This window comes from Vulpes vulpes, chromosome 1 (genome assembly GCF_048418805.1).
Source record: "Vulpes vulpes isolate BD-2025 chromosome 1, VulVul3, whole genome shotgun sequence".
In the NCBI taxonomy this organism is placed as follows: domain Eukaryota; kingdom Metazoa; phylum Chordata; class Mammalia; order Carnivora; family Canidae; genus Vulpes; species Vulpes vulpes.
This window is the reverse complement of record NC_132780.1, coordinates 14,294,024-14,319,599: the sequence shown is the minus strand read 5'-3', so window position 1 is coordinate 14,319,599 and position 25,576 is coordinate 14,294,024. Positions and strand designations below refer to the sequence as shown.

The following is a 25,576-nucleotide window of genomic DNA, read 5'->3' as shown; positions in this document are numbered from 1 at the left end:
TTTGCATCCAAATTTCCTGGGAGTCCTGTAAGAAAATGCATATTCCTGTAGCCTGCCACAGACTTTCATAATTGGAATCATTGGCAGTAGGGGCCTAGAACTTGAATTTTTTAAAAGAAACTTTCTTAGTAGTTTTTAGATTTTTAGAAAAATTGTGAAAATGGTACCAAGAATTTCCATATACCCCCATATATTCTCTCATTGTTTTTTAAAAAGCTGTATGTATGTATGTATTAATTTATTTATAAGAAAAAACTTGAGCAGGAGGAGGGACAGAGAGAAATCTTCAAGCCGACTTTGCACTGAGCAGGGAGCCTGGTAGGCTCAGTTCCAGGACCCTGATCATGACCTGAGCCAAACCAAGAGTTAGACACTTAACTGAGCCAACCAGGTGGCACTCCCTCTATTAATATCTTAGATTCTGAGTGTGGTACATCTGTCACAATATTGATATACTATTAATTACAGTCCATACTTTATTCACATTTCCTTGTTTTGTTTTGTTTTTTTTTGTTTGTTTGTTTTTTGGGTTTTTTAGTTGTTGTTTTTAAGATTTATCTATTCATGATAGACACAGAGAGAGAGAGAGGCAGAGACCCAGGCAGAGGGAGAAGCAGGCACCATGCCGGGAGCCCAACACGGGACTCCATCCCGGGACTCCAGGATCACGCCCTGGGCCAAAGGCAGGTGCCAAACCGCTGAGCCACCCAGGGATCCCCACATTTCCTTAGTTTTTACCTAACATCTTCTGTTTTAGGATCCCACCCAGGACACCACATTACATTTAGGGGACATGTCTCCCTAGATTCCTCTTGGCTGTGACTGTTTCTCGGACTTGACATGTTTCTAATGAATTTGACAGTGTTGAGAAGTCCTGGTTAAGTGTTTTTGGAGAACGGGCTTCAAGTGGGGTTTTTCTGATGTCTTTTTGTGATTAGATGGGTAGAGGGTGGTGTCGGGAGCCATCCTCCACAGAGGAGAAGTGCCCTTCACATCACGTTATTGAGAGCACATCCTGTCATCATGATTCCCCGCTGTTGATATTAACCTCAGTCACCTGGCTATTTGTCAGGTTTCGCCCCTGGAAACAGTCCTCCCATCCGCTTCCCATAGGCATGCTGAAGGAGCCCCTGTGTGGTCCACATGAGGAGTGAGGAGCCCGCGTGCATTATTCAGAACACTTCTGCGTGAAATACTTGTCGATTCCCCCTATTTGTTCATTTATACCAGCATGGCCTCAGGGATATTTTTTACATTGGGTTATGCTCCAGGACTAGTTCATGGTGTTGCTCAAATGGTTCCAGCTGTGGCCATGGGGAGCTCTTTCCCTTGGCTCCTGCGTCTCTCTGACGGGCCCTACCATTTGTGTGTGTCTCTCACACACGCGCTTCCTTTTTGGCACTACAAGGAGCCCTGGTTCCTTTTATTGGAGAATGGTATTAAAAACAAAGATCTGGGCTCTGCGTGTCTGAATTTTTGACACGCGCTCTCCAGCCTTTTTAATCGCTCGGTGGTGGTTCCCGTCTGAGTACATTACAGGCCCGCCCAGAGCGGTTCCAGTGTCCGTCAGCAGAGGGCGCAGGAAAAGGCCGCGCTTCCCCCACCACTGACGCCTCTCCCGGCGAGGGACCGCGCGAGATGAGGAGTGGAGGCGGGCACAGCTTGGCGCAGGACACCTGTCAAACCCGGACGGGGGCGGGACCTATCTTCCGGCCAGGGCCGGGAGCTGTCACGTGAGGGTCGGTGGTCAGCTGACTGGGGCGCAAGTTCCGCAGGGATGTTACCCTCCGAGCCGGAGGATGCTGCTGACTGGCGGAGCCGGAGCCAGACATTAGCACCTCGGGGCGAGTCTTTGGCGGTGGGAACTACGATTGGCTTATGCGAGTCACGTGGGACGTGGTGGAGCGCACCAGGAAGACTGGGGTGTCCTACGCGGAAGTATGCGCAAGCGCTGAGGCATCGCGTCGCCGATTGGCGGCCGTGAGTCACCGGGCGGCGTGCGGGGGCTGGCGGGGGCGTGGCCAGGAGGGCGCGCGCCCCCTGCCCGGCCGCTGGTTGGCCGGCGCACATCACGTGGGGCGGGGCAGGGGGCGGTCCGCACCGGTGCGACGTCAACGCAGCCCGCTAAGCTCCCCCGACCTGTGCACCGAGGCCGGGCCTCGGCTGAGACCCCCGTCGGCCCGGGTGGGGCCGTTTGCTGAGCACGTTTGCGGCCGCCATGGACAACTCCGGGAAAGAAGCGGAGGCGATGGCGCTGCTGGCCGAGGCGGAGCGCAAAGTGAAGAACTCGCAGTCCTTCTTCTCAGGCCTCTTTGGGTGAGAAGCGCGCCGAGGGGTCAGCTGGGACCTACGCTGAGAGGACGGAGGAGTCATGGCCGGCAGCGGCGGAGGAGAGCCGCCGGGTTGGAGCCTAGAGGACGGGGGGACCCCGGGAGGAGGTTCCGTGGTCTGAAGGAGCAAGGGGCCAGGCGGCGGTAGCACGGTTGGAGGAGAGACCGTCTGAGGTGTGGGGAGGGCCCTGGACCGAGGGCGCCCAAACCGAAGGGGACCGGCCTGGGAGGGCAGCTGGATCGCGGAGCCTTCTAGAGTTCTGGGAGAGCCTGTGTGAAGGATCCCTCACGGGCACGGTGGGGCCTGGGACTGAGGGCATCTGCCCGACCGGTGACCTTTCCCAGGCGCTGCAGTGGATTTGCATGAGCTCTGGGCGGTGGGGTTGAGGGGGTCAGGGCTGAGGCCATCCTGGGGGTGAGGAGCCCAAGTCTGAGGGGTGTGACAGTGCCTGAGAGAAGCTTCATGGCCTGGAGAAAGGGCTCGGGCTTGAGGTGCTGGAGAACACTGCGGATTCTAACGGGGGTCCTCTGTGTTGGGCCACTGTACCAGTACCTGAAGTGGGTGGCTTAGAAACGACAGAAATTTGTCTCTAGCAGTTTTGGAGGCTGGAAGTCCAAGATGAGGGCGCTGGCAGATTTCGCATCTGGTGAGGGCCTGCTTTCTCACAGACGGGGCTTGTCACTGAGTTGTGGAAGAGGCGGTGGAAGGGGTAAACGGGCGCCCTGGAGTCTCTTTTATGAAGGCACTTGTCCTGGTCATGAGGGCTCTGCGTCGTGCCCAGATCGCTTCCCAAAGGCCCCCATCTCCTCATACCATCATCTTGGAGGTTAGGACCTGACACATGAATCTTGGGGGACACAGTCCATAACGGGGCTACCTTTGGAGGGTTCCCACTTCCCTGTTAGGACCACAGCAGCTGGTGTGGGGGAGGGTGAAGGCACTGACAGGAGAAGTACCAGATAATATTTATTAAGTCCTCTGATTCTGAGTCAGACCCCGGCCAGGCACTTTACCTGTGTCTTTGCATTGAATCCTCACAGCATGCCTGTGGAGGTGGACAGGTCTACTTGCTTGGTTCCCCAGTAAGTGGGAGACGTGGGCCTGTCCGATCCCAGAGCTGCCTTGCTGCCACACTGATTTCTCCCTGAGGCTCATGTCCATTTCTGAACACTACACTTAGGAGGGATGTTGGCAGACTTGGGTGTCTTAGGAGGCTCCCACCCTAAATTCCCTCTCTCTCTCTGCCTGACCTGGCAGTTTTTCTCCAAACATTTGAAAGAAAGAGCAGGTATATTCATCCCATTCCCTTCCAGCTCTAAAAGCAGTTGAGATGGTGCTGAGAGGGGAATGAGCAAGGGGAGAACAGAGGGCAGAGATACTGACCCGAGCCTGTCTGTCTGAGAGCGGGGAGTCTAGCAAGAGGTCAGCCCGGAGGACTCCTCATGGCCAGCAGCCACTCCTGGCACCTGCTCCCTTTGGAACTGGGGTTTCATGTGTTCAGCATTTCACAGCTGCCTTTTCTTAAGGCCCCTGGTGGCTTTGGGGACTGGAGAAGGGAGTGTTGGGGCTCAGCTTGTCCCTCATGCCTTTTCCTCTCCTTTTAGAAACCTCAGCGGTAGCATTGCAAATTGAGAGGTCCCTGGTCACGTTAGAGGGCCAAGTAGGATAGCCCCCACCTGGGATCCAGACCAACCCTGTATCTTTGGATGTTACGGCCTTTGTTCTTCACTGTTTCTGGGAAGCCAGACACTAGAGGGCTTTGGGGCACCAGCAGCCGGCAAGGGAGGCGGTACTAGCCAGTTAGTAGATCAGAGCTCTGTGTACCTTCCCTCTGGTTCCTTCCTCCTCCCTCAAGTCCCCAGCCAGAGCACATGCACCTGGGGCGGGGAGCTGGGGGGTGGGGGCAGTGGGGAGCAGCCCAGACTTCTCTCTGGAAACAAAAAGCTGCAAAGTTCCTGAGTGAAGTGTAGTGAAACCACAGAAATGGGAGGGGAAGCATGCTTCTTCCTGCTCCGAGGCTTCAGATGGATCCAGAAACTTCCCCACTGTGCCTCCTCTGGAATTATACAAGATTTAAACAGTGGTTGTGTTCCCTGGGGCTTGTCCTCGTCCCTGACACCTCCACCCTCTCCCCCTGCTCTCCCAGCTCCCCTGCCTACCGAAATCCAAGATAAAAACTTCTTCCCGCTTGGATACCTATGTTAGTAGGAAGTTTTCTGCGTCTGTAAAATGAAAATCGTGGTAATACCTACTTCATGGAGTGGTTCTAAAAAGTAATGGAGAATGTGCTCGTGAAGTGGGGGGCACACAGTGCCTGACCCTGGTAAGTGTTTAGGTACTTAACTATTATTATTATTAAGTCCCATTAGTGGAAGTTGAACGGGAGGCACTAGAACAATAGGGATGATAGGGTGTTCTGTAGACAAAGAGCTCGGAGCACATTCCTAAAGATTGAAAGGTGATAAATCAGTTCCTGTTTAAACTGCCTATAGGTACCAGCAACCCCCCAGGAGCCTTGGAGGCTGGCTTTGTGAGGGAAGAATTGATGCCCAGGTAGGGTGGGTGGGCCCTTAGCTAAGCATGGTGTGGGAACCAGAGCTTCCAGCTCTGCTGAGAACTGCCTTCCACCTGCAGAACATGCACTCAGCCCCATGGGTCTGTTTGCATTGGGCATTATGGTGACTCAGAGTGCCCTGCCAACTGCCAGGCTCTGCAGCTGAAAACTCTCGTGCCCCTCGCCCAGTCTCAGAGTGGAGTCTTTCCCGAGGGAATGCAAGCTTTTGGGGGTGCCCAGCCATCATTTTGCTGCAATCCCAGGGTTCTGCCTTTCTCGACGGTAGGGACTTTGCCACCTGGTTACAAAGAGCGTCCAGTGCTCCTGTTTGGGACAGGACAACTGAGAGCCACAGGTCTTCCAGAAGCAACTGTTAAAAAAGGGAAACACGTTCAGTTCTAGGGCTGCAATAAGGTCATCTTGTTGGGGTGCAGAGGGGCATCCGTAGGACAACTAGAGGAGTACCCACCTTGTCATTCACAGGCATGGCCCCTGCCATCCAGCTTACGGTCAGGAAGGCAGCAACCTGTAAATAAGCACTATCAGCAGAATGTAGTAAGGGGGGGGGGGGGCAGGTCAGAGGCCCAGAGCTCTGTGGATATCAGAGGAGGGTGCCACCTTGCCAACCTGGGGTAGGGAAGGAAAAGCCCACACTGCGATTGGAAATAGGTAAACAATTCTAGAATATGCTCTGTCAGCCTGACAGGAGCCAAGCTGAACACCTGCCGTGTGATTGGCACGCTCCCAGATGCTACCTGCGGGATTGCAAGAGCCTCCGGCAGTCCCCACCGGGTATGGGAATCTTCCCCCAGTCACAGAGGGACCCGGGTCACAGAAGCCATGAGCCCACATTTTGGGTCCAGGCCTAACTACAGTCCTTGGTTTTTCCACCACCCCACGTGACTCTAGAATTCCCCTTGCCAGGTGGCCAGCAGCCCTCAGAGTGTGTTTCTCCTCCTTCACATAATAGCAAACGTTTGAGCACCTGCTCTGTTCTGTCCTCTGTGCCAGATATGTCATCTCATCCCCACAGGGCCTCTTCCCAGATCGGGTTCATTGTCTCCATTTTACAGATAAAGCAGCCGAGGCTCTGGGGTTGCTAGCCCAAGGTCACGCCATTGTCAAAGTGCCTGGAACTGATCTCAGCCCAGGTCCCCTGGCCCCCAAGTCGGCTCTGTTTCTGCTTCTTGCCTGTTAACAGGCATGTCACAAGAGTGTTCTGTGATGGTTGCAGAACTGGGCAGTTGGTGTGCAACAATTTTCTCGTCCTTTCATTCCTGGGGCCTGTGTGCACTGGGTGGGAGCCCAGGTCGTGCCCCACAGGAGCTCATACCCTTTAGGCCCAGGAGGACGGGGTGCACTGCACAGTGGGGGTGGAGGGTGGCCGAAGAGGGTGAATGGCTTAGCATTGCAGGTGGGGCAGGAGGAGATGCCAAGGGATCCCACAGCTCTGGCCCTGACAGCTCAATGCGGTCAGTGGGGGAGCAGGGCTGGTGGCCGCCTGCTCCCTGTGCCAGGTGGACCTTCCTGTTTTCTAACTGTTCCTTCTGCCTGAGGCACTGCTTGGAGCCTCTGGTGGGGGAACTGGTTTAAGGACTCCCTCCCTTGCCTAGAGGCAGCTCAGCAGGGCTCCAGCAGAGAGCAGCGTCTGCTCATCAGGTGAGGGAAATCTGCACAGCCTTGGCTGTTGGCTCTGTAGAGAGGAGGTGAGAGCGGGCAGGGACCCTGTCCACCTTCTCGCTTTCCAGAAGACCCTTGGACATGGGAAAGCAAGCCTCCCCCATCACTGAGTGAGTGAGACTCAAGGCAGAACTTAATCTCCAAGGCCTGAGTCCTGTCTCTGGGCCCTGCCGCTCCCTGGCAGCGTGAGTGTGGGCAAGCCCCTTGACCCCACTGAGCCCCACTCTCTCCTCGGGGTAATACCCAGAGCGCTACTGTGAGGAAGCCTGCGCCTCCTACCAAGCCATTATAATCAAGTACAGGAGGTGTGTAGAGCAACATGAGAGACGGTAAGGGTGGGACAGGCCCTGGGATCCGTTCTTCCCCCATCCAGGACTCTGGCCAGAGAACCAGAGAAGCCCAAGGCGGTGGCTGTGGCACAGGAGGGACAGCGAAGGTCAAAGACCTAAAATGGGACTTCCTCTCTCCGCCCTGCCCTTTGAGGCCCTAGGAAAGTGCAGGTGGGCCGGGTGACCTGTTTCTGGCAGCCAGGAAGTGCCCAGGGGGTGGAGGAAGGAGCGAGGGAGGCTGAGACTCTGCCCTGCAGACCCCCCTGGCCTGAGGCCCACTGAGCCCGTCTGTGCATTGCTGGCACTGCTCGCTCCTCTCCATATGGCAGTCGCTGGAGGTTGGTGGCTGTGCCTGGGAGCCCTGAGCCTGCTTCCTCCGCCTGGGGAGGGGGCAGAAAGCAGAGCTGAGTGGGTAATTATAGACAGCCGTGCACCAGGCTGGCCCAAACCAGTTCCCTCTATTCCCAGCGTGACTTGGTGCTGGAGCTGCGGGATGGGGAGAGCTAAGCAGAGGCAGCTGGGGAGGGGGGGGTGGTTATCAGCGGGGGAAGGGCAGTCAGCTGTCACCTATGTTGCCACTGGGCTCTTCAGGAGAGACAGGCCCAACTAGCTTTTCTGGATCTCCTGCAGGAGGCCTTGGAGGAGACCTGGTTTCTTCCCCCAAAGGGAGTTTGCCACTCTCTGATGAGTGCTCTGAGCCACCCTAACCTCAGGGACAAGGCCTGTAGGAAACTGCAGATTTACCGTGCAAGGAGGCAGCTTTGTAGAGCACCCGGAGCTAGGGACTTCTCCCTTCTGGGCACTCTCCCTGCCAGAAACCTCCCTGTTACATTACAACAGGGCCTCAGCCGTGGAGTCTCTTTTATAAAGGCACTTGTCCTGGTCATGAGGGCTCTGCGTCATGCTCTCATCGCTTCCCAAAGGCCTCCACCAGGGAGGTCTCCCGCCTGTCTCCAGCCTCATTTTCTACCCCTTCCCTGCATGGTAGCCAGCCTGCCAGCCGCTCTTCCTTGAACCTGAACCGGCCACACTTGTTTCTGTCCTAGGCTTTTTGCACCTGCTGTGACTGCTGTCTAGAATGCTCTTGCCTCTTTCCACAGGGAGCTCCTGAGTCATCTTTGAGGACCAAGCTTAAATCTTACATCCTCACTGTGGCAGCTTGCCGTGATCTGCCCATCCAGGGAGGCCCCTCCTCCCCCAATCCCTCTAGTGCTTACTCACTCTGAAATTTTCTTGCTGATTTCCTGTTTACTGAGGGCCAGGTCCTTCTCCTTGGTTTACTGCTATTATCTGCAGTGTCTGGCACATAATAAATGCTCACCTTTGTTTCCCAGGTGAGTAAGTGGCTGTGGGAATGGCTTCTGTTTCAGGATGGACCAATGACCCTGGGCAAGTCACTCATCCCCTCTGGGAACTCCACCTCCATCTCTAAAAGAAGAGGATGGAGTTCCAGAGATTCCCCTGTTGTCACTTGGCATGGAAATGGCCAGGACCCAAGTCCTGGGAGGAGGCAGGCCTGAGCAGACATTAATCCCTCTGGTTTTCCCACTACACAGTTAGAATCGTTGACCCAGTGCAGGGCTGGCGTAGGATCACAGAATTTCAGCCCGGCAGCTGACAGCCTTTGTGTTCTGTGTTCACTCTGTCCCACTGAGCTGAAACAAACCAGCTGGGGCTGACTCTGTTCATTGTTGATCACCCCGCTTTGGGCCTCTCAGTGGGACAAACCATTTCTGCTCATCCAGGAGTCTGAGTTGTTTTTTTGTTTTGTTTTGTTTTTTTTCCAGAGAATGGCTGAATCTGGCTAGAACCTTGTCATTCCCACAAAGAAGGGAATGATGAGCTAGGGGATCCACAGGATGGAGAGATAGGATATCGGTCTATGAATGCATCCATCTCCTTGAAGTCTGAGAACATTCTAGTGAAGGTCCCCTAGAGGGTTTTGTTGGTAGGCCCTAAAGGCCCCTATGCCTGTGCAAGTCCCTCACCTCTCCAAGGCCAAGAGTGGGTTCAAAGAGGCCACTCCAAGCAGAGGTGCCCAGGCCAAGGTGTGTCAGGCCAGCTGGGGTAAAGTTTGCCAGAGAAGACCCTGGGACCCAGCAGGGTGAGCGTGGGAGTGCATTCCTCAGGGGCCACTTCCTGTGGAATAGCAGAGGGTAGAGGAGGCAGCATCAGTGGAGCCCCAGAAGGTTCTAAAGAAGAACCTTACCTGGCAGTGATGTGGATTCAGAAGGCCGGGATTCCAGCCCTGGCCAGCCAGCTAGCCTGTCCTGGGGTATTTACCAACTGACACAGCCTGACTCAGAAGAGAGGTCACTGGCTGGCTGCTTTCCAAGCGGTGGGTTTAGATCAACTTTTTCATCCCCAATTCACCTGAGCTTTCTGAATCACCTGAGGCCATTGTTTAAAAACCCTGTTCCCAGGCCCCACCTGGACCTACTGAGCAAAATCATCTGGGAGGGTGGCTTAGAGGTCTGACTTGATATTGTTAGCCAGGAACTCCTGTGATTCAGTGGAATAGACAGAAGGAAGGAGCATTGTGAACACAACTCCCAAAATTACCCTGGAGGCCCTCCACGGCCGCAGCTGGGGCTGGCTGGTTTCCAGGTCCAGTGGACATGGGTCGGGGGTGGGGGACAGGACCAATGATTTGTGTGGCTTTTTATTGGAAAATACCTCTCTTTTCTTCTCTTTCCACACAAAACACTGACGTCAGCGAAGAGAATCTGAAATTCATTTGGAACTGAGCATGTGGGGTTTTTTCCTACTAGTTTATGTGGGCCATGGGATTTGGAACAATTGCAGAGACCACAGACCCCATGGGCTGAGGCGAGTTGATTATTGGACGTGGGAGGATAGAAATGTGGCTGAGACTCACAGACAAGGTGCTCATGAAGGGTCCCCCCAATTCAGGAAGAGCTTCATCTGCACCGCTTGGAGATCAGGAGGGCAGAATAAAGCCCAAACAGAATGCTCACTCACTCTCTCTCTCTTTTTTTTTAAATATACTCCTCCGTATTTCTCAGGCCCCTACTCTTGCACAATAAGTTCTTTGAAGGTGGTTTTGCTATTTTAAATAATTCTGCACTGAACATCCTTACGACTTTTCTGATGCATTTCTCGGGGTAGATGGCTAGAAATGTAATTCTTTGCTGGACAACAGAACCAAATGTAAATCTTGATATTTAAAAGGATCTATATATGTACGTATTTTTGTATGTATTATATAAATATATTTTAGCAGATAGAAAATAAGAAAATTCAGACAGTACAAAGGAGGAGTGTATGGTGATGAAACCTTGTTTCTCATGCCTGGTCCCCAGTTTTGTAGACCCCACCTTGGAGAAAAAAGGTCGTGACTAGTTTTTTGCATATACCTGCTCTGTTCTGAGTTAGTAATGGCACCCTCATAGGGTTAAGGGGTCTTCCCTGAACAAATGCAGCATGCAGGGCACAGGATTCAGGGAGATGGACAAGGCATCCAGAGCTGAGTTCCTCCCTGAGGATGCTTTGCAACCTCTTGGGTGGGGTGGATTTGCAGAGATCCTGGAAACCAGCAGTCACTGAACAAAAGTGGAAGAGGCCATCAGAGACAGGACTCACGGGGAGATCAGGAAGGCTCCCCCACAACCATGCTGAGTCGGGGTGGCCCAGGCCTCCCCAGGGAGGGCCCCGGCACTCTGCATTCAGTGTGCCTTTGTGCAGAGGGAGCAGGGGGCCACGGGCTTGGTCTCCTCTGAGCCCTCAGCAGAGGCCTGAGCTGCAGCAGGCTTCACAAAGGCATGGGGGTGAGAATACGTCTCCCCTGTCACCGGGGGCAGAATGCTGGCTTGTTCTTCACTACCAGACTCATGTGTTTCATCTCCTTTTCTCTTCTTTCCCCAGAGGCTCATCCAAAATAGAGGAAGCATGTGAGATCTACACCAGAGCAGCAAACATGTTCAAAATGGCCAAAAACTGGAGTGGTATGTGATCTCGGCTAGAACCCCTTTGTGCTCGTTTCTCCTCTTCCCTCAGCTTCCAGTCCTGAAGTCCTGGCTCATGGGCTACCCTTACAGCCCCCTGTCTGGCTACCCATCAGCCTGCCATTGGCTCGCTTCGAGCCCATGGAGTTATTGTACCTGAGTCACGGGGTTTGACTAGAGGGCTCTAAGAGTAGGGATAAATAGGTTGTTGAATCCAGATAGCTCTTGGAGTGGTTTCTCCTTTAACTCAATGTCCGGTTTCCCCGGAAACTCCTGTCTCGTGTTTTTATCAGCATCTGAATTCTGGGCCTGGGAAGCTATTCCAGTGTTCCAATAGTAACCTTAACCATTAACCATTTCTCGAGTGTTCCCCTAAGTGCTGAGCATGTGCTACTTGATTGAATTGTCACAGCAGCCCCATGAAGGGCACTGCAATTAGTTTGTTGGAAACTAAGTCTTGGTTCAGCCCCGTCCCTGAGGTGTCATGACTAGTAAGGGTCAAAACCAGAATTCAGAGAACAGAGGTCTGACTCTGGAGCAGGGTGCTTAACCTGCCCTTGTGTGGCTTCTTGACCTTTACAGCCAGAGTGACTTAGGTTCATGGCATGGCTTAGCCTGGCCACGTGGCCCTGGGGGAAGTTACTTGGGCTCTCCAAATCCAATCCCTCCTCAGTCCAACCACAGGGACAGCAGGAATCCCAGCCCTGTGGGGCTGTGGTATGGACTAGTGGAGATCCAGCGTCACCAGTGAGGGCAGCCAGCACTCAGTAGACCTGATGTCTGTGAGCTCCACATCCATCATGCCCGTTAGCGACACCACCTCCCGCTTTGGGATGGAAGGAAAAGCTCTCTCAGGACACTGGTCAGCAGATGAGCAAACTTAAGGAGCCAGCCATGAGGCGCCAGCCACAGCCTTCTGTGTGCTCTTGCTCCAACTAGGGGAGCACACATGGTGGCAATGTCATATTCTGCTGGAAGGGCCTCCATCCATCTGGAAGAGGGCATCCCAGGTCATATGCCTCCAGAGAAACTCACAACATATATTGGTGAGTGGAGTGTGACCAGAGTCATGGCTCCTCTGACCTGGCTGTGAGGCTGTGGTCGGACTCTGGCGAGGTTGGCGCTTGGCTGGCTCCACCAAGGAGAGGTGGGCAGGCAGGGATGGGCTCCTAGAGATCAGAGAAGCTGGAAGATCTAGAGGAGAGCTTTGAAAATCTAGCCCATCAGAGCTCATCGAGGCTGATCTCATTACGTTACCCTGCCTTGCACATCAGCAAGATTGGATCAAGGAAATCGAGCAGAGACAGGTTTGGGATCCAAGGAGGAACTTTCTTACCCAGAAGGAGACAAAGCCTGGAATGGGACCCTGGAGGCAGAGTCTGGAAGCCCAGGGTGAGACAGATTCTCCCCATTTTCTGAGAATGCTTTTGGTTTCCTGGAAATTGGAAGGGTTTTCCCTGAGCTGTCACCAAATACATTGTACACAAAGCCACACACCATGTGTAATTTCATGCTCCCAAACTAATAAGGTGCCAGCAGAGAAAAAATATTTCTTCATCACGTAGATGTCACTTTGCCCCTAAAATTTGGCACTTCCCCAGGCCCCAGCCATTCAAACAAAAGTGCTGGGCTGTTTTCTCATTTTTTTCCAGTGATGCTGCTTTTCTGGAAATTATGCTGTCACGTTTGAGCCCTTAAAAAATAAATCAGACATAATGGAAACTGGGCTGCTTTGTCTTCCCTACTCCTCTGAAGTTACAGGATGGGGCCAGGCGCTCTGGTCCCCTTCCAGCTTAGGAATTCTGTAATCCCAGTTCAGCTGGAGTAGGATGAAGGGAAGCGTAACCTCAGGTGGAGACTGGCTGAGCCGGAAGTGGGTGTTGGAGCTTCCAGTTAGCACAGTCCTATCCCTGCTCTCCAGCCTTGGAAGAGGAGAGATGCCATCGTCTCCTGCAAGCTGCAAGGCAGTATGGGAGGCAGACAGGTGACCCCAGTGGCTTGTGGCCAGTGCAGGTTAACAGCATGCAGCTAGGCAAAGGACAGAAGAGGCTTCCCATGTGGTCTCCACCGGCCTCTGCCCGTGGGCACTTGTCCGCATACACTGGAGTTCTTGCTGTCTCCTGGGGCCACTGCTGGGGTTAGCTGGGGATAGTTTATATATCCTGCAGAGCTCTTGGCCCAGTCTGCCTTCTCCTTGGATCTTTAGAAGTGGGTGGCCCTGGAAAACTGGCAAAGGCTGGGATCAGGGCCATGGGATTTTAGCTGACCTCAGCCTGGCTCTCTCTATATATACATGGGGCTCAGGGGCTTCTCCTCAATGCTGCTTCCTCCTCCCTCCCGAGTCTACCTCATGGGTCTTCAGAAGTCTCAGTCCAGGGGCCAGGAAGCCTGAGGTTGAGGCCTTCACCTCAGCTCACCCAGGCCAGCCGCTTCCTCACTTAGGCCCCACTGCATTCTAGAGAGCCACCCCCCAGAGCAGCGTCTGCATGGCTCCTGACAAGCGGAGCCCCACTCAGGCTGAGCTCACTGTTTTCTGTTCCAGCTGCCGGAAACGCTTTCTGCCAGGCAGCCCAGCTGCACCTGCAGCTCCAGAGCAAACATGACGCGGCCACCTGCTTTGTGGATGCTGGCAATGCCTTCAAGAAAGCTGACCCCCAAGGTGAGCCTCCAAGGGTCACTGGGGCCCTGGCTGCCCCCAGCACAGACATGACTGAACCCTCTCCTGGGAAGGCCTCGGGTTTCCGCGAGGCTCCAGTTTTCTCCAGGGGCCCAAAGCATACCAGAGGCTGGCAGGGAGACGCTTGTGCTTGAACTTCAGAATTGGCTCCCTTCCGGTTGGCATTTGCATCCCCGTTCCAAGCCTCTGCCGCCTCCCCACCCCCCCACCCCCACCCCTACTTTGTGTGCGCAGCTGATGGCTTCCCTCCTGGAGCCTGGGAGCATTTGGGAGTGGGAGTTACATTGCAGACCCACCGCATGCCAAGGAGAGACGAAAATCTGTTCTGTTGTCAGAATTAACATGCAGAAGGGGGTGGGAGGGGGTTCTGAGACCAGCCAGGTAGGAGTTGCTGCCGAAAAAGGAGCGGAAATTATCCTAACCTGGCTTCCCTACACCCTGGTGGGGGGGGGGGGGGAGCGGTGGAGAATCAGAACAGAGCCCTGGATGGAGTTGCCAGAGAACAAGTTACTTAAAATGAGGAAGTGTTGGGGATAGAAGCCCAGTTTGGGACTGACTCATGGTGAGAAAACCATTTGTCCCACTGGGCTCGTCCTGAAGCAGAGGCACAGCCCAGTGGGTACCAGAATTTTGGATTTCAGGGAGCTGGGATTTTCTTTTCTTTCTTTTTTTTTCTTTTTAATCTCTGTGCCAGACACAGGTTGCTGACTTTCTTAATTTTAGCAAGCCAAGATACTTTTTTTAGGAGACAATCTATTGTTACTATTCTCTTGTGAGAGAATAGGGAATAGGTGGAATGTTTTAAGAAAAAAAGAAAAAAGGAGATGCCTCATTTTGGAGTAAAGGGGCTGCCTTTCCCAAGAGGACAGTTTACACCCAGGTCCAGAGGTGTTTGTAAGGCTTGGTGAACCCCAGTTCCCACCCCAGTGCTGGGGAATTGTTGGCAGATCTGTTACTACTACCAGGGACACGTAGTTCCCAGTCAGGGATTTGATCTCTGCAGACCAGATAGTTTTTCTGTGTCCACAGACTTGACCAGTCACTGCCCTGGAGCTGAGTATCTCACAGAGGTTGGCCTGAGGGTCACATGGCGGGCCCAGGCTTGCCAAGAGCCAGAGGGGATGCCCTGTGACCAGATGGGTCATGTGATGATGAGGACTCAGGGCAGCCTCGAGTCACCCAGGGATGTCTGTCCCCCCTCCCCCTGCCAACCAGCTTTCCCTTTGGTCCCTGGGGAGCTGGCGCTTCCTGGAGATGCCACTGTAGCATCTGTGATGTTTAGCTGCTGCTCCAGAGTGACTGGAAGGACTCGTTTCTGGGGCAGGAGTTGATCGTCAGGCTTCATGACACATGCATGGCGCCCTTTGCTCTTTAAACAAAAACCCCAGCACTTCCCTTGGATGGGCCTCCACCCAGCGCCGCCGTGATGTTGTGCCTGTGATGTTGCGTCTATAGGTCCTTCAGTGGCTTTTGATCTGAGCTTTTTCGGCTGGAGGCAAGGCTCTGCAGGGGGTGTGTTGAATGCTGGGGCCTTGGGAAGGGCTGCAGCCCCATGCCTGGCCTCAGGAAGTGCAGAGCATGGCAGAGGTGTCCCATGCCAGTGAAAGCAGCAGTAGTTATGTCTGCTGACATGGCCATCGTGGGGCCTAGAGGCCAGCTTGGTTTCTCCAGGGATCAGCAAGCATGGTTTATTGCCCTGGGAGCTGAGGCACAGGGAGGGTGTGTTTGGGGTGGGAATTACCTTTCAGGGAGCAAGAGAAGCAGTGATGAGAAGGGGAGCCTAATTTGGGCCCAGCCCAGAGTGAGTACCTTAGCTGGAGTGCCAGGTTCTGGCAGGGAGGGGCACGGGAGCAGTGCCCCAGCACTGCTGCCTCACAGCCTCCCCACCCTAGTAATGGTTTGTGGGGCGTGTGGCTCCGCATGATCTCCTAAGTCTAGATGGAGCCCGTTCCCCTGTAACCTCAGGCAGTCACTTCATCTTTTGGGGCGTCCATGAACTGATCTGGTAAGGCAGAGACCACATGTGAGAAAAAGCACAGACCTGGCCAGCATGATACCTGGTATGTGATAAACATCTAGTGAGGGGTGGCTCTAGGCTCCCATCAGAGGCCTAACCTCCTCCCCTTGGCCATGTGTCTTGTGAAATGAAGCACAAGGGACCCACCTGGAACCCCTCCAGATTTCCCCCAGTGGGTGGCTAGCTCCCTAGGGCCTTGCTGGTCACCTCGGCCTCCTCAAAGACCTCTGTCCTGTGTCAGCACCTCCTATGGGAGTCCTGGAGGTCCCTCCCCACAAGAGGCAGCTGGTGCCCAGCCTGCACAGAAGGCCTGTCAGCGTGCTGTCTCTCTGTGAGTCTGCCCAGAATGGTGGACCAGGGGGTGGCCTGCCCTGGTGGCTGGAAGGGAAGGCGGGGGCGTGATGCCCATAGCTGTTGGTGATTCCCCTGTTTCCCCACCACTGCCAGCCGCTCTGGAGGGACTCAGGCCAGGGAGGCCTCTTACCCCAGCCACCTGAGAGCCAGGCCCAAGGCTGTGCATGTCTGCATTACTGGGTGCCTACTGAGTACCAGACACGGCAGCAGCTTTTTTTAATCCATTTCTCTTGTTTGCTTCTTCAGTCTATCCGGTTGTACCCAGAAGGGCTGAGTCCCAGGCTTGATGTGGGAAACCGCAGCTGGACCCAGAGGCCACTAGAGCACAGTGGAGGGTGGGGAGAGGGCCCTGGGTTGCAAGGGTCCCAACTCCCGGTGTGCCTAAGCCAGCGCCTTCCCCCACTCTAGACCACAGCACCACCAGCCCCCCAGCCTGGGCTAGATCTTGTCCAGGGGAGCTCTGGCCACTCATCCTCCAGGTCCCAGGACTGAAGGGACCTGACTGAAGATGAGCCAGTCATATCCAGTGTGTCAGCAGCTTGTCTGCCAGCACTTGCTGGGGTGTCAGCTGGCAGCCTGCCACTTTCAGGGACAGGTATCCCCGAGCCAGGAGCAGGTGTGAAGGGGACTTAACCCCATGAATCCATGTTGCCACCTGGGGGTGAGCCTTCTGCCCCCTACCACTCCAGGGGCCATGCCTTGTTGACAGCACTCCAGCGCCAGCACCAGCAGGCCTGGGGCAGCAGCTGTGGGGGAGCCTGTCCTACCAGAAGAGCTCACAGCCTTTCTCCCCTTCCTGGGCTGCTCCTCTCACCGGGAGCAACCTGTGCCACCTCTGAGCATATGCGCAGGTGCCAGGTTGGGCTCCCTGGTATTCCAGAAGAGGGAGCCGGTGAGTCTCCCTGTTGGCCACAGGCACCCCCTGGTATGGAGAATGGAGCAGGGGTGAGACTTGCAGAGCTGGCTCCCTGCAGCCCAGTGGGCTAGCTCCTTATCAGTTAGCGTCGTGTTACAACCAACTGATTGCTGGTTCCTGAGTCAGAAATGCTCTGTTTCAAAATATGTTGCGTGTGTTCAAGCGAGACTACTTCCGGCCATAATTTTTTTCTGTGTTCTCTGCCTTTTCTGTGACTCTGCCTCCTTTTTGGCCTTGTTTTCTTCTTTGGTGCCCCGGGCTTCCAACTGTCTGCCCCAGAACCTTGACAGAATGGTGTACATTCTCTGAATCTTCCTGGCATCCTCAGAGGCCTTTCAGAATCAGACCAAACCTGTGAGCCCTCCCTCCCCCAGAGCACTGCTGTGAGATACTCACCTTGCACATGTAAATTTGGGGGGGGGGGCTTTGTGGACTCCCTGAAAGTACAGCCACAGGTCTGAGGCTGAGAGCCTCTGTTCACATATCCCCCACCCCACCCTACTGAGTCTCAGGTAGTGAGTTATTTAGCACCATAAGAGCAGGCACTAGGTTCGGCCCTCCTTGGCCTCTACCCAGTAGGCCCAGCTGACTAGGGCTTATCCTGGATGGCAGGATGAACTTCTAGCTCCACCCCACCTCAGAGCCCACATCCTGGGTCTGTCCAGGCTCTCTGTCCTCTTCCCCACACCTCCCCCCACACCTTTTCCTCTGAGATGCATTTAAAAAAATCTACCCTGAGAGCTCATCTCTGTCTGCTAGAAAATGCCTCCCACTCATGCTGCTCTCTCCTCCAAATAACGTGTCAAAAGAATAAAAAAGCCATCCCCAAATTTAAGGTCTTGGGAGAGGTAGTACGACAAAGGTAGCTGAATATCTCCCCTTGTGGGCCTTCCTGGTGTTTGCTGTGTTGGGGGTCCTATGGTTTGAGGAGCAGACGAGTGGTGGGCAAGAATCAGTGATGGAGAATCTAGCTGAAGGAGCCTGGGTATCATGTCATCCAGCCCCCTCCTGCCATGGACAGAGGCCAGGCAGGTGCAGGGGACATGGCTGACGCAGGATCCTGCAGTGACACAGTGGAACTTGGGCCTTCTAGCTTGGCCACCTCCGATCCCACCTCTCCCCCTCTCCAGCACCACTTGTGGAGAGCAGGGCCTTAGTGGGCCTGGCTGAGAACGCCCACGGGAGGCTGGCCGTGAGCCTGTGGTTCTGTCCCTGGGGCTGCTGGGAAGGTGGTGGCATTGTGGCAGCCCTGAGGGAGAGGACAGCCCTCGGCAAGTCAGGGTCTACACAGTCCATTTCTCTGAGCACACTACCTGGGACTTGAGGATCCCCTTCACCTCCCCTCCCAGCCATGACACCACAGCCCCGGCAGCTCCGTGTGCCTGGTGTTCTCTGCAGACCACTGAGCACCTGCCCTGCCACCACCTCCTGTCCTGGCTTCTGCTGAGATGACTTCTCTTCCTCATTTCTCTTCCTTGCCTCCCTTTTTCTCTCCCCAGAGGCCATTAACTGTTTGATGAGAGCGATCGAGATCTACACAGACATGGTAAGGGTCGCTGCCTGTCCTGTCCTGCTTCCTGCCCCACCATATTGCTCCAGCCTGCCCTCCCCAACCCTGGCACGAAGAGCAGGTAGGAAGGGGTGTGAGAGTGGAGGGAGTCTGCTCACCTGGGTTCTGGCAGCCCAGGGTTGGCTCAGCCCCTGCCCTGCCCCAGGGAACATCCCCATGACAGGAGAGGCCCAGAGGCGCCTCTGCCCGGGAGCCAGGACCAGGGACCAAGACGAAGCTCAGGCTCCTGTCCATTCTTGCTGCTTGTCTCTTCAGGCCCCTTCCCCAGGCGGGAACACAGTCCCGCCCCCTGACAGACCCCGGGCAATACTGAAATATTGTAGTGAGCACAGTGATAGCCACTACCATCTGTTGAACCCGACATTGTCAGCTGAGTGGTTTAATCCTCCCCTTCGATAGCCCTGCGGGGTGGGGGCCGTCCTCCATGTGACAGAAAAGGGGGGCCCAGACGAGTGATGTGACTTGCCCAGGGACACATGCCCACAAGCAAAAGTTGCTGAGACCCAAAACTAGGCCTTGCCAGGCTCAGAGCTTTCCCCTTTCCTGATGTCCCTCGGCAGGGGCAGGGGCTGTGGAGCAGCCCTGCGTGCCGAGTGGGCAGCCTGGCGCCTGGACACCTACTGGGTAGAGGCTGGGGGGCTCAGCCCCTCTGGAAGCTAGAGGCCTCCTTGGGGAGAGCCATCGTGTCAGTGTCAGCTGGGGGTTGGCCTGTCAGTGGGGCGGCCTCCCTGGCCACATTGGGGGCAAGGGGAGGCTTAGAAAGGCTGTCCCCTCCGCAGTAGGGATGCCTGGGCTGTCAGCCTGGTTTCTCCAGAGTGTTTACAGGTGATTCTAGGCTGGTCTTTCCCCCTCTCTGGGCCATCTGTCAGATGCTTCCCCAGGCCCTCCGCCTGGTACCTGGGCCCCATTACCTCTGGCATTGCCTCGTCGACCTGTATCCCTGTGGACAGGAGAAACCCGGAGGCTGAATGTGGAGGGGCGTGACTAAGGTCACCCCATCAGGACTCAGTGAAGCTTCCCATTGGACGCCTGTGCCCCTCAGCCTCCCGGTACCCTCTTGTACACGCCTCATTCGTGTGACTGAGGTGCAGGAACCCACTGGCTTTGGGGGCCCAGAAGAACAAGGAGGGGCAAGTGGGACGCTGAGGACATTACTCCATCAAAAAGGGCCCCTTCCTGTGTCCCACCCAGGGCCGGTTCACGATTGCAGCCAAGCACCACATCTCCATTGCTGAGATCTATGAGACGGAGCTGGTGGACATCGAGAAGGTGAGTGGCAGTCGGTGGCCCTGCCTGGCTGACAGTGGGGGAGGACTGCAGCAGCCTGTCCCCTCAGACTGGGGCTCGTCTGTCTGCTCTGTCCACCTGGGGCATCCTCTGGTGTCTGAGTACCAGAAAGTGGGTGTGGCACACCGGCAGAACTTGGGTAGAGGGCTCCCGCTGTGGCCCAGGTAGGGCCGGCCCTGTGGTGCACCAAGGTCACATTGCCACCTCCTCACCCCCTGCCTCTCCCCGTGTCTCCCCAGGCCATCGCCCACTACGAGCAGTCTGCAGACTACTACAAAGGAGAGGAGTCCAACAGGTACAGGCTGTGGGCATCCTTCCCCCTTCCCTATACCCCCCCACCCCACCCCTTAGCCCCCAGGCCGGCCACCACTGACCTCTCCCTCCTCCGCCCACCCCTACAGCTCAGCCAACAAGTGCCTGCTGAAGGTGGCTGGCTATGCCGCACAGCTGGAGCAGTATCAGAAGGCCATTGACATTTATGAGCAGGTGGGGACAGCCAGGGCTCTGGGGGAGGGCCCTGCACCCCATCATCTGCACAGTGCTCCCTCCCTCCCCCTGGCCGCCTCTCCCCTCCCCTCCATCACCATCCTGGCACTCCCCTTGTCCTCACTGGCTAAACAGTTCACCGCCCACAACCCCACAGGGAGTCCCCACCCTCTCCCTGTATGCTTCTGACAGAAAGCTTTCTGGGAGGGCCTAGGGGCCCAGAGGGAGTGGGAAGAGAATCCTTGAGGCCTGGGGTAGACAGAGGGAGCTGAGGAGCCCGCAGGGAAGGGTCAGAAAGCTCGTCCTTCACACACCATGGGAGTGACAGGGAGGGAGCATCATGTGGGGGCGCAGGCTCCCCTGGGCTGTGTGGGGAAGGCTGGGCGGGCCAGGCCGTCCTGGTGGGTTCAGCTTGGCCAAGAGAAAGGCAGGCAGCTGGCCTCGGAGGAGTAGGGGGCGGGTGCCACCTCTCATGTTCCCGCAGCCTGCCGCCCCTCTGCCCACCGACGTGCCAGCCTCCTGTGGGGCCTGACAGCGGGGCCGCCTCCTCCCCACCGTCTCAGGGGGTGGGGGGAGCCCACAGACACCTGGCTTTGGCCCTGTGACAGCACTCGCCCCCTGCCATACCCTGGTCTTTGGCTACCCACACACCACTGGCTGACTTCCTGGGGCTGGTCCTTGGCCTCCCTGCCCTTCGGGTCCCGGGTTGATGGGGCTTCATCCGGGACACAGATGAGGCTCCCAGCTGCCGCCCCCCGCCCCCCGCCCCCCCCCCCCTCCCCGTGCCTCGCAGTGACCCTGGCCCTCTGGCTGCCTGCCCAAGCTTACAGTGCCACCACCACACCTCCACAGGTAGGGACCAATGCCATGGACAGCCCCCTCCTCAAGTACAGCGCCAAGGACTACTTCTTCAAGGCGGCCCTCTGTCACTTCTGCATCGACATGCTCAATGCCAAGGTGAGCTGGGGCCCAGTCGGACCACCCAGAGCGTCCCCCACCTCCCAGTGACCACCGTGGTGCACCATGTTTATCACTAGATCCCTTAATAGGGGTGAGCCCTCCCTCATGTCCAGCACCTGCCTGTCAGCTGTGGGCAGGAAATGCTTGTTCTCACCCATGTGCTCCTGTCCCAGGTGTCACCTGCCCAGTGTCTGTAGCTTTTGAGTTTATCCACCTTCTCACTTACTTGGTGCCAGTGAGGGAGAGCACACTTTGAGTTTTTGCTGATCCCTAGAGGTCAACACCACTGTCACCTGTTCTACAGATGATGACACTGAGGCTAAGACACAGGGACCCTTATTCAAGGTCACATGGCTGGATTCCAGATCTTTCTGACTCCCAGTGTCATGATTTGAACCATAGTTTGCGTGTCCACACCACCCCTTTTCAGGGCTGTTTGGCAAGACAGGGGTGAGTGGTGGGTGAGGGGGTGGGAAACTGCTGGGGGCGGGGAGCTGGAGTCTTCCAGGGTTCCACATTTCCTGGGGTCTCCAGCTGCCCTGCCCTCCGCCACATGGAGTGTCTGAGCCCCACCACCACCCCTGCTCCCGCTGCCTGTAAGAGCTCGCTCAGGCTGGTTCGCATCCCTGCCCCCATATACCCTGTGCCCTGAGCAAATCTTTCAGAATGGGGGTCAGTCATTCCACCTTCCCTGGGTCCACATGATGGTTAAATGTAAGAAGTACCCAGAAGTACCCAGCCCTGCCATGTAGGATATATTCATAGGAGGCAGCTGTCATTAGCGCCCTGCCCTGGGCACTGGCCTAGGAGCCCCTCCCCACGCTTCCTCCACACAAGCTGTCTCTGCAGCCAGGTTTGGCCAAGTACAGCCCCAGGGAAGTACCCTCCAGGCACAGAGCCAGGTGACACTGGGGGAGGGGGAGGGAGAGGGGCGCAGAGCACTGCCTGGGGCCAGGTGTCTCAGATCCCCTTGGCTGTCAGGCCAGTGGCTCCAGTGGCCCGTCTTCATTAGCTTGTCCCCTTCCTTCCTTCCTTCTTTTCTTCCACCCTCATGATGTCCAGCTCGCTGTGCAGAAGTATGAGGAGCTGTTCCCCGCATTCTCTGGTTCCCGGGAGTGCATGCTGATGAAAGTGAGTGCTGGGTGCTCAGCACCCTCTCCCCACCCTTTCCCTGCCTCTGGGCCTGGAGACTCAGCCAGGACTTTGGGGCAGAGGACACCTGGAGTCTTAGGTTCTCCTTACCTAGCGTAATCACCAACTAGGGAGGGTTCTTTTTTTTTTTTTAATTTTAATTTTTATTTATTTATGATAGACATAGAGAAAGAGAGGCAGAGACACAGGCAGGGGAAGAAGCAGGCTCCATGCCGGGAGCCTGACATGGGACTCGATCCCGGGACTCCAGGACTTCGCCCTAGGCCAAAGGCAGGCGCAAAACCGCTGAGCCACCCAGGGATCCCCACTAGGGAGGGTTCTTAAGGGTCTTTTGTTTTTGTTTCGTTTTTCCCTCTTCTCCCATTTGGGCCTCTGTTCTCTCTCAATGAGAGAAGGTTCAGGTGGTGATGGAGGTAGGGGCAGACCTAGGAGGCTCTTGAATGCACCCCGGCAGGGCTGGAAACCGCCCCTTCCTCCCTCCCAGCACAGGAGCCCCCAGCCCACATCCCCCGATGGTGTGTGAGGGCCAACCTTGGCCCCTAACCCCTGCCTGCCTACCATCTTCTTGCAGAAATTGTTAGATGCCCATGAGGAGCAGAACATCGACAGCTACACCGAGGCGGTGAGTAGCCTGGCGGGGGGGGGGGGGGGGGGGGGGGGGGGGGGGGGGGGCCAGGATGGAGGGAGGCCCCCTGCTGAGACATGCTCTCCCCGTGAATCCCACCCTTTCTCTCACCCTTTCTTGCCTGGCCCTGGCTGTGAATTCCTTTCTCCTGTCAGCCCAGAATCCTCAAAGGGAGCCCCAGGGATACAGGAGGTGTTCCCCCTGTATTAGAAACCCCCCCTTGGAGGCAGAGCTGGGAGGCAGACCCATGTCCATCTATCTGTTCCTGAAGGCCAAGTCCTTTGCCCCATTCAAAGTGCATCTAGGCTGCATCTGTCAAGTGTGTCTCCCGGGTACCCCTCAAGAACCCTGTACCACCCACGATAGCAGAGATCAAAGTCCCTCTGGTCCACCCTGCCCCAGACAGTGGGCAGGACATCGGGAAGCTCAGCCATGGAGAAGAGAGAAGTGGGGCCACAGTAGGGTGACAAGGTGCAAGTTCTCTCTCTGACCTCCTTCCCCGTGGCACTTGGAACAGGCCCTCCCATCTCCAGGACTGTTTCCCACCCAGAAAACAAGGAAGCTGGACCATTTTATGCTGGAGCATCTTTTTCTTTTTCCCCAAGGCAGCCTTAGAGGGAGCACCCCTCCCTTCGCTCCTCCTCAAGGAGGCTGGCTGGGACACATCTAGAGAATTTGGGGACCAGAAACTCGGACTGGGGACAAGGAGGGAGCCAGGCCCAGGTGTGGGACCAGCCCCCCTGTCACTTTCCCTCCCCTCCACATGTCACAGGTGAAGGAGTATGACACCATCTCCCGGCTGGACCAGTGGCTCACCACCATGCTGCTTCGCATCAAGAAGACGATCCAGGGGGATGAGGAGGACCTGCGCTAAGCCCCACCCAGGCCCCTAGCACCTGTCTTCCTGCCCTGTCTTCTCTACCCCCGCGCCCCTCCAGCGCGTGAGCCCAGAGAGAGAGGTGGGGCCGAGACCTTGGCTGTGAGACCTTCCTTCCCTCCCCGTAGAGGAGTCTCCCCAAGACACAGTGTGGGCTCAGCCCTGCTTTGGGGCTCCTGAGGCCGGCCGGGCCTGCTGGCTGGACAGACCCTTCCTCTGTTCTTGCTGCATCCCTCACCTCCTGCCCGTTTATTTAAGCCCCCCAAAGATGCCCCTTCTCCATCCTGAAACACAGAACCTGACACAGACCTACTTGCTGTGGGTGCTGCCAGGGGTGGGGGTCAGCACCTGGTCCCCCGTCTCCTGAGCAACCGAGGCGGGTCTTGCCCGCCTTGGTCTTGCCCACTTGTCCTCCACCTCAGCTCCGAGCACATGTAGCCACTGAGATTTGCTCTCACCTCAGGGGTGGGCTCCTTCCCCTCCAGTGCCAGGAACCACCACCCACCCCCAGCCTCCTGCAGCCTTGACCTCTCAGGATAGACCCCAGGCCCTGGAGCTCAGAGGGTCACCCCTGTACCCACCCCTCCATCTGCTCCTTCCCTAGTGCTTTGAGGTTTTGTGGTTAGAAGCTGCAGCTGGCCTAAGGAAGAAAATAAAAAAGAACACTTTGCATGAGTCTCTCTTTCTCCTCACGTCTGCTGCCCCCTTCTCCCTTAAGGGCTGCTGTCCTGTCTTCCTGTCCCTCCTGGTCCCCACCTGGGGCTCCAGGCACACTGTGGGAAAGAAGAGGGCGAGCATGACTGGGAGACAGGGCTGTGTCAGAGGCCCTGGGGATGGGTGGCTTGGGGAGGAGTCACGGGCTTGAGAGTTTGGGAGTGCCTGGCTTGATCCAGTGGCATCTGGGTTCTGCAGGCCTCGGTTTCCAACAGTGGGATGGTGGGTGGCAGTACCAGCCCTCAGCCAGCTGGAGAATAAAGGGTAACCACAGTGGTGGGGAAGGAGGATGGCAGAGGGCTGCTGAACCTCACGGCCTCCCCTCATGTCCACGCTTCCCTGGAGGGAGGGTTGAAAGCCCCAGTGGCATTTGTTCTGGGTGTCCCAGGACAAGGGAGGAAATGACTTAGTTGAACAGGGCACAAAGTCCAAGTGGGCATGTCAAGTGGAAGAGGGCATGACAGGAAGGAGCCCACTGCCTGGGAAAGGTGGACAAGAACCACCTGCCACCTCCACATTGCCTCAATGTAGGCTTGCATGGAGGTGAGCAATCTGATGTGTGTGCTATGCCGGGCACTGGGATGTGGCAGGGGGACAGAACATCCAGAGCACAGAGCCACCCCAGGATGGGATCTCAGGAAGCAAGGGTGGGTGGGCAGGATGCAGAGGAAGGGCCACCTGGGAGACCAGGTCAGGCTCCTGGAAGAGGTACTCTAGACTAGATTCTGGAAGATCTAGAGAGGTTCAAGTTCACCATGTCAAGAAAGAATGGACTACGGCACTGTGCCCTGTCTGGTCCCCTGCATCTCCTCCCACAGCTTCAGTGGATGGATTGATGATGGCTGCCTAGAGGTCAGTGAAGACTCCTGAAACCTGAGATTGATTACTGATGTCTGCCATGGGCACAGGCTTAAGGGTAAGTAGCACCACAATCTCTTTTCTGCCACCGGTGACCTCAACAGTGAGTCTCATCCCTGGCTGTGCTTCAAATCATTGAAAGCACACAAGCTTGGGTCCCAGCATGATAAATTGTGGTTTGAAGTTCCCCACTGTCTTTGGGGGTTTTGTTTTGTTTTCCTGAA

General features: G+C 56.0%; 1 protein-coding gene across 2 annotated transcripts; it reads left to right on the top strand.

Annotated features, from left to right (window-relative positions):
- Window positions 1-2,023: 2,023 nt before the first annotated feature.
- NAPA (NSF attachment protein alpha) lies at window positions 2,024-24,450 on the top strand. 2 transcript variants are annotated; one of them, XM_026013831.2, is made up of 11 exons: window positions 2,024-2,316; window positions 10,780-10,859; window positions 13,402-13,518; window positions 18,323-18,369; window positions 19,585-19,662; window positions 19,920-19,975; window positions 20,082-20,166; window positions 21,019-21,123; window positions 22,189-22,257; window positions 22,850-22,900; window positions 23,676-24,450. In XM_026013831.2, the coding sequence occupies exons 1-11, from the start codon at window positions 2,219-2,221 to the stop codon at window positions 23,775-23,777; spliced, it is 888 nt and encodes a 295-aa protein (XP_025869616.1). In that variant the 5' UTR covers window positions 2,024-2,218; the 3' UTR covers window positions 23,778-24,450. The 2 variants fall into 2 exon arrangements, with proteins under 2 accessions (XP_025869616.1, XP_072611859.1); XM_072755758.1 differs by having other exon boundaries at window positions 2,142-2,504.
- Window positions 24,451-25,576: the final 1,126 nt, after the last annotated feature.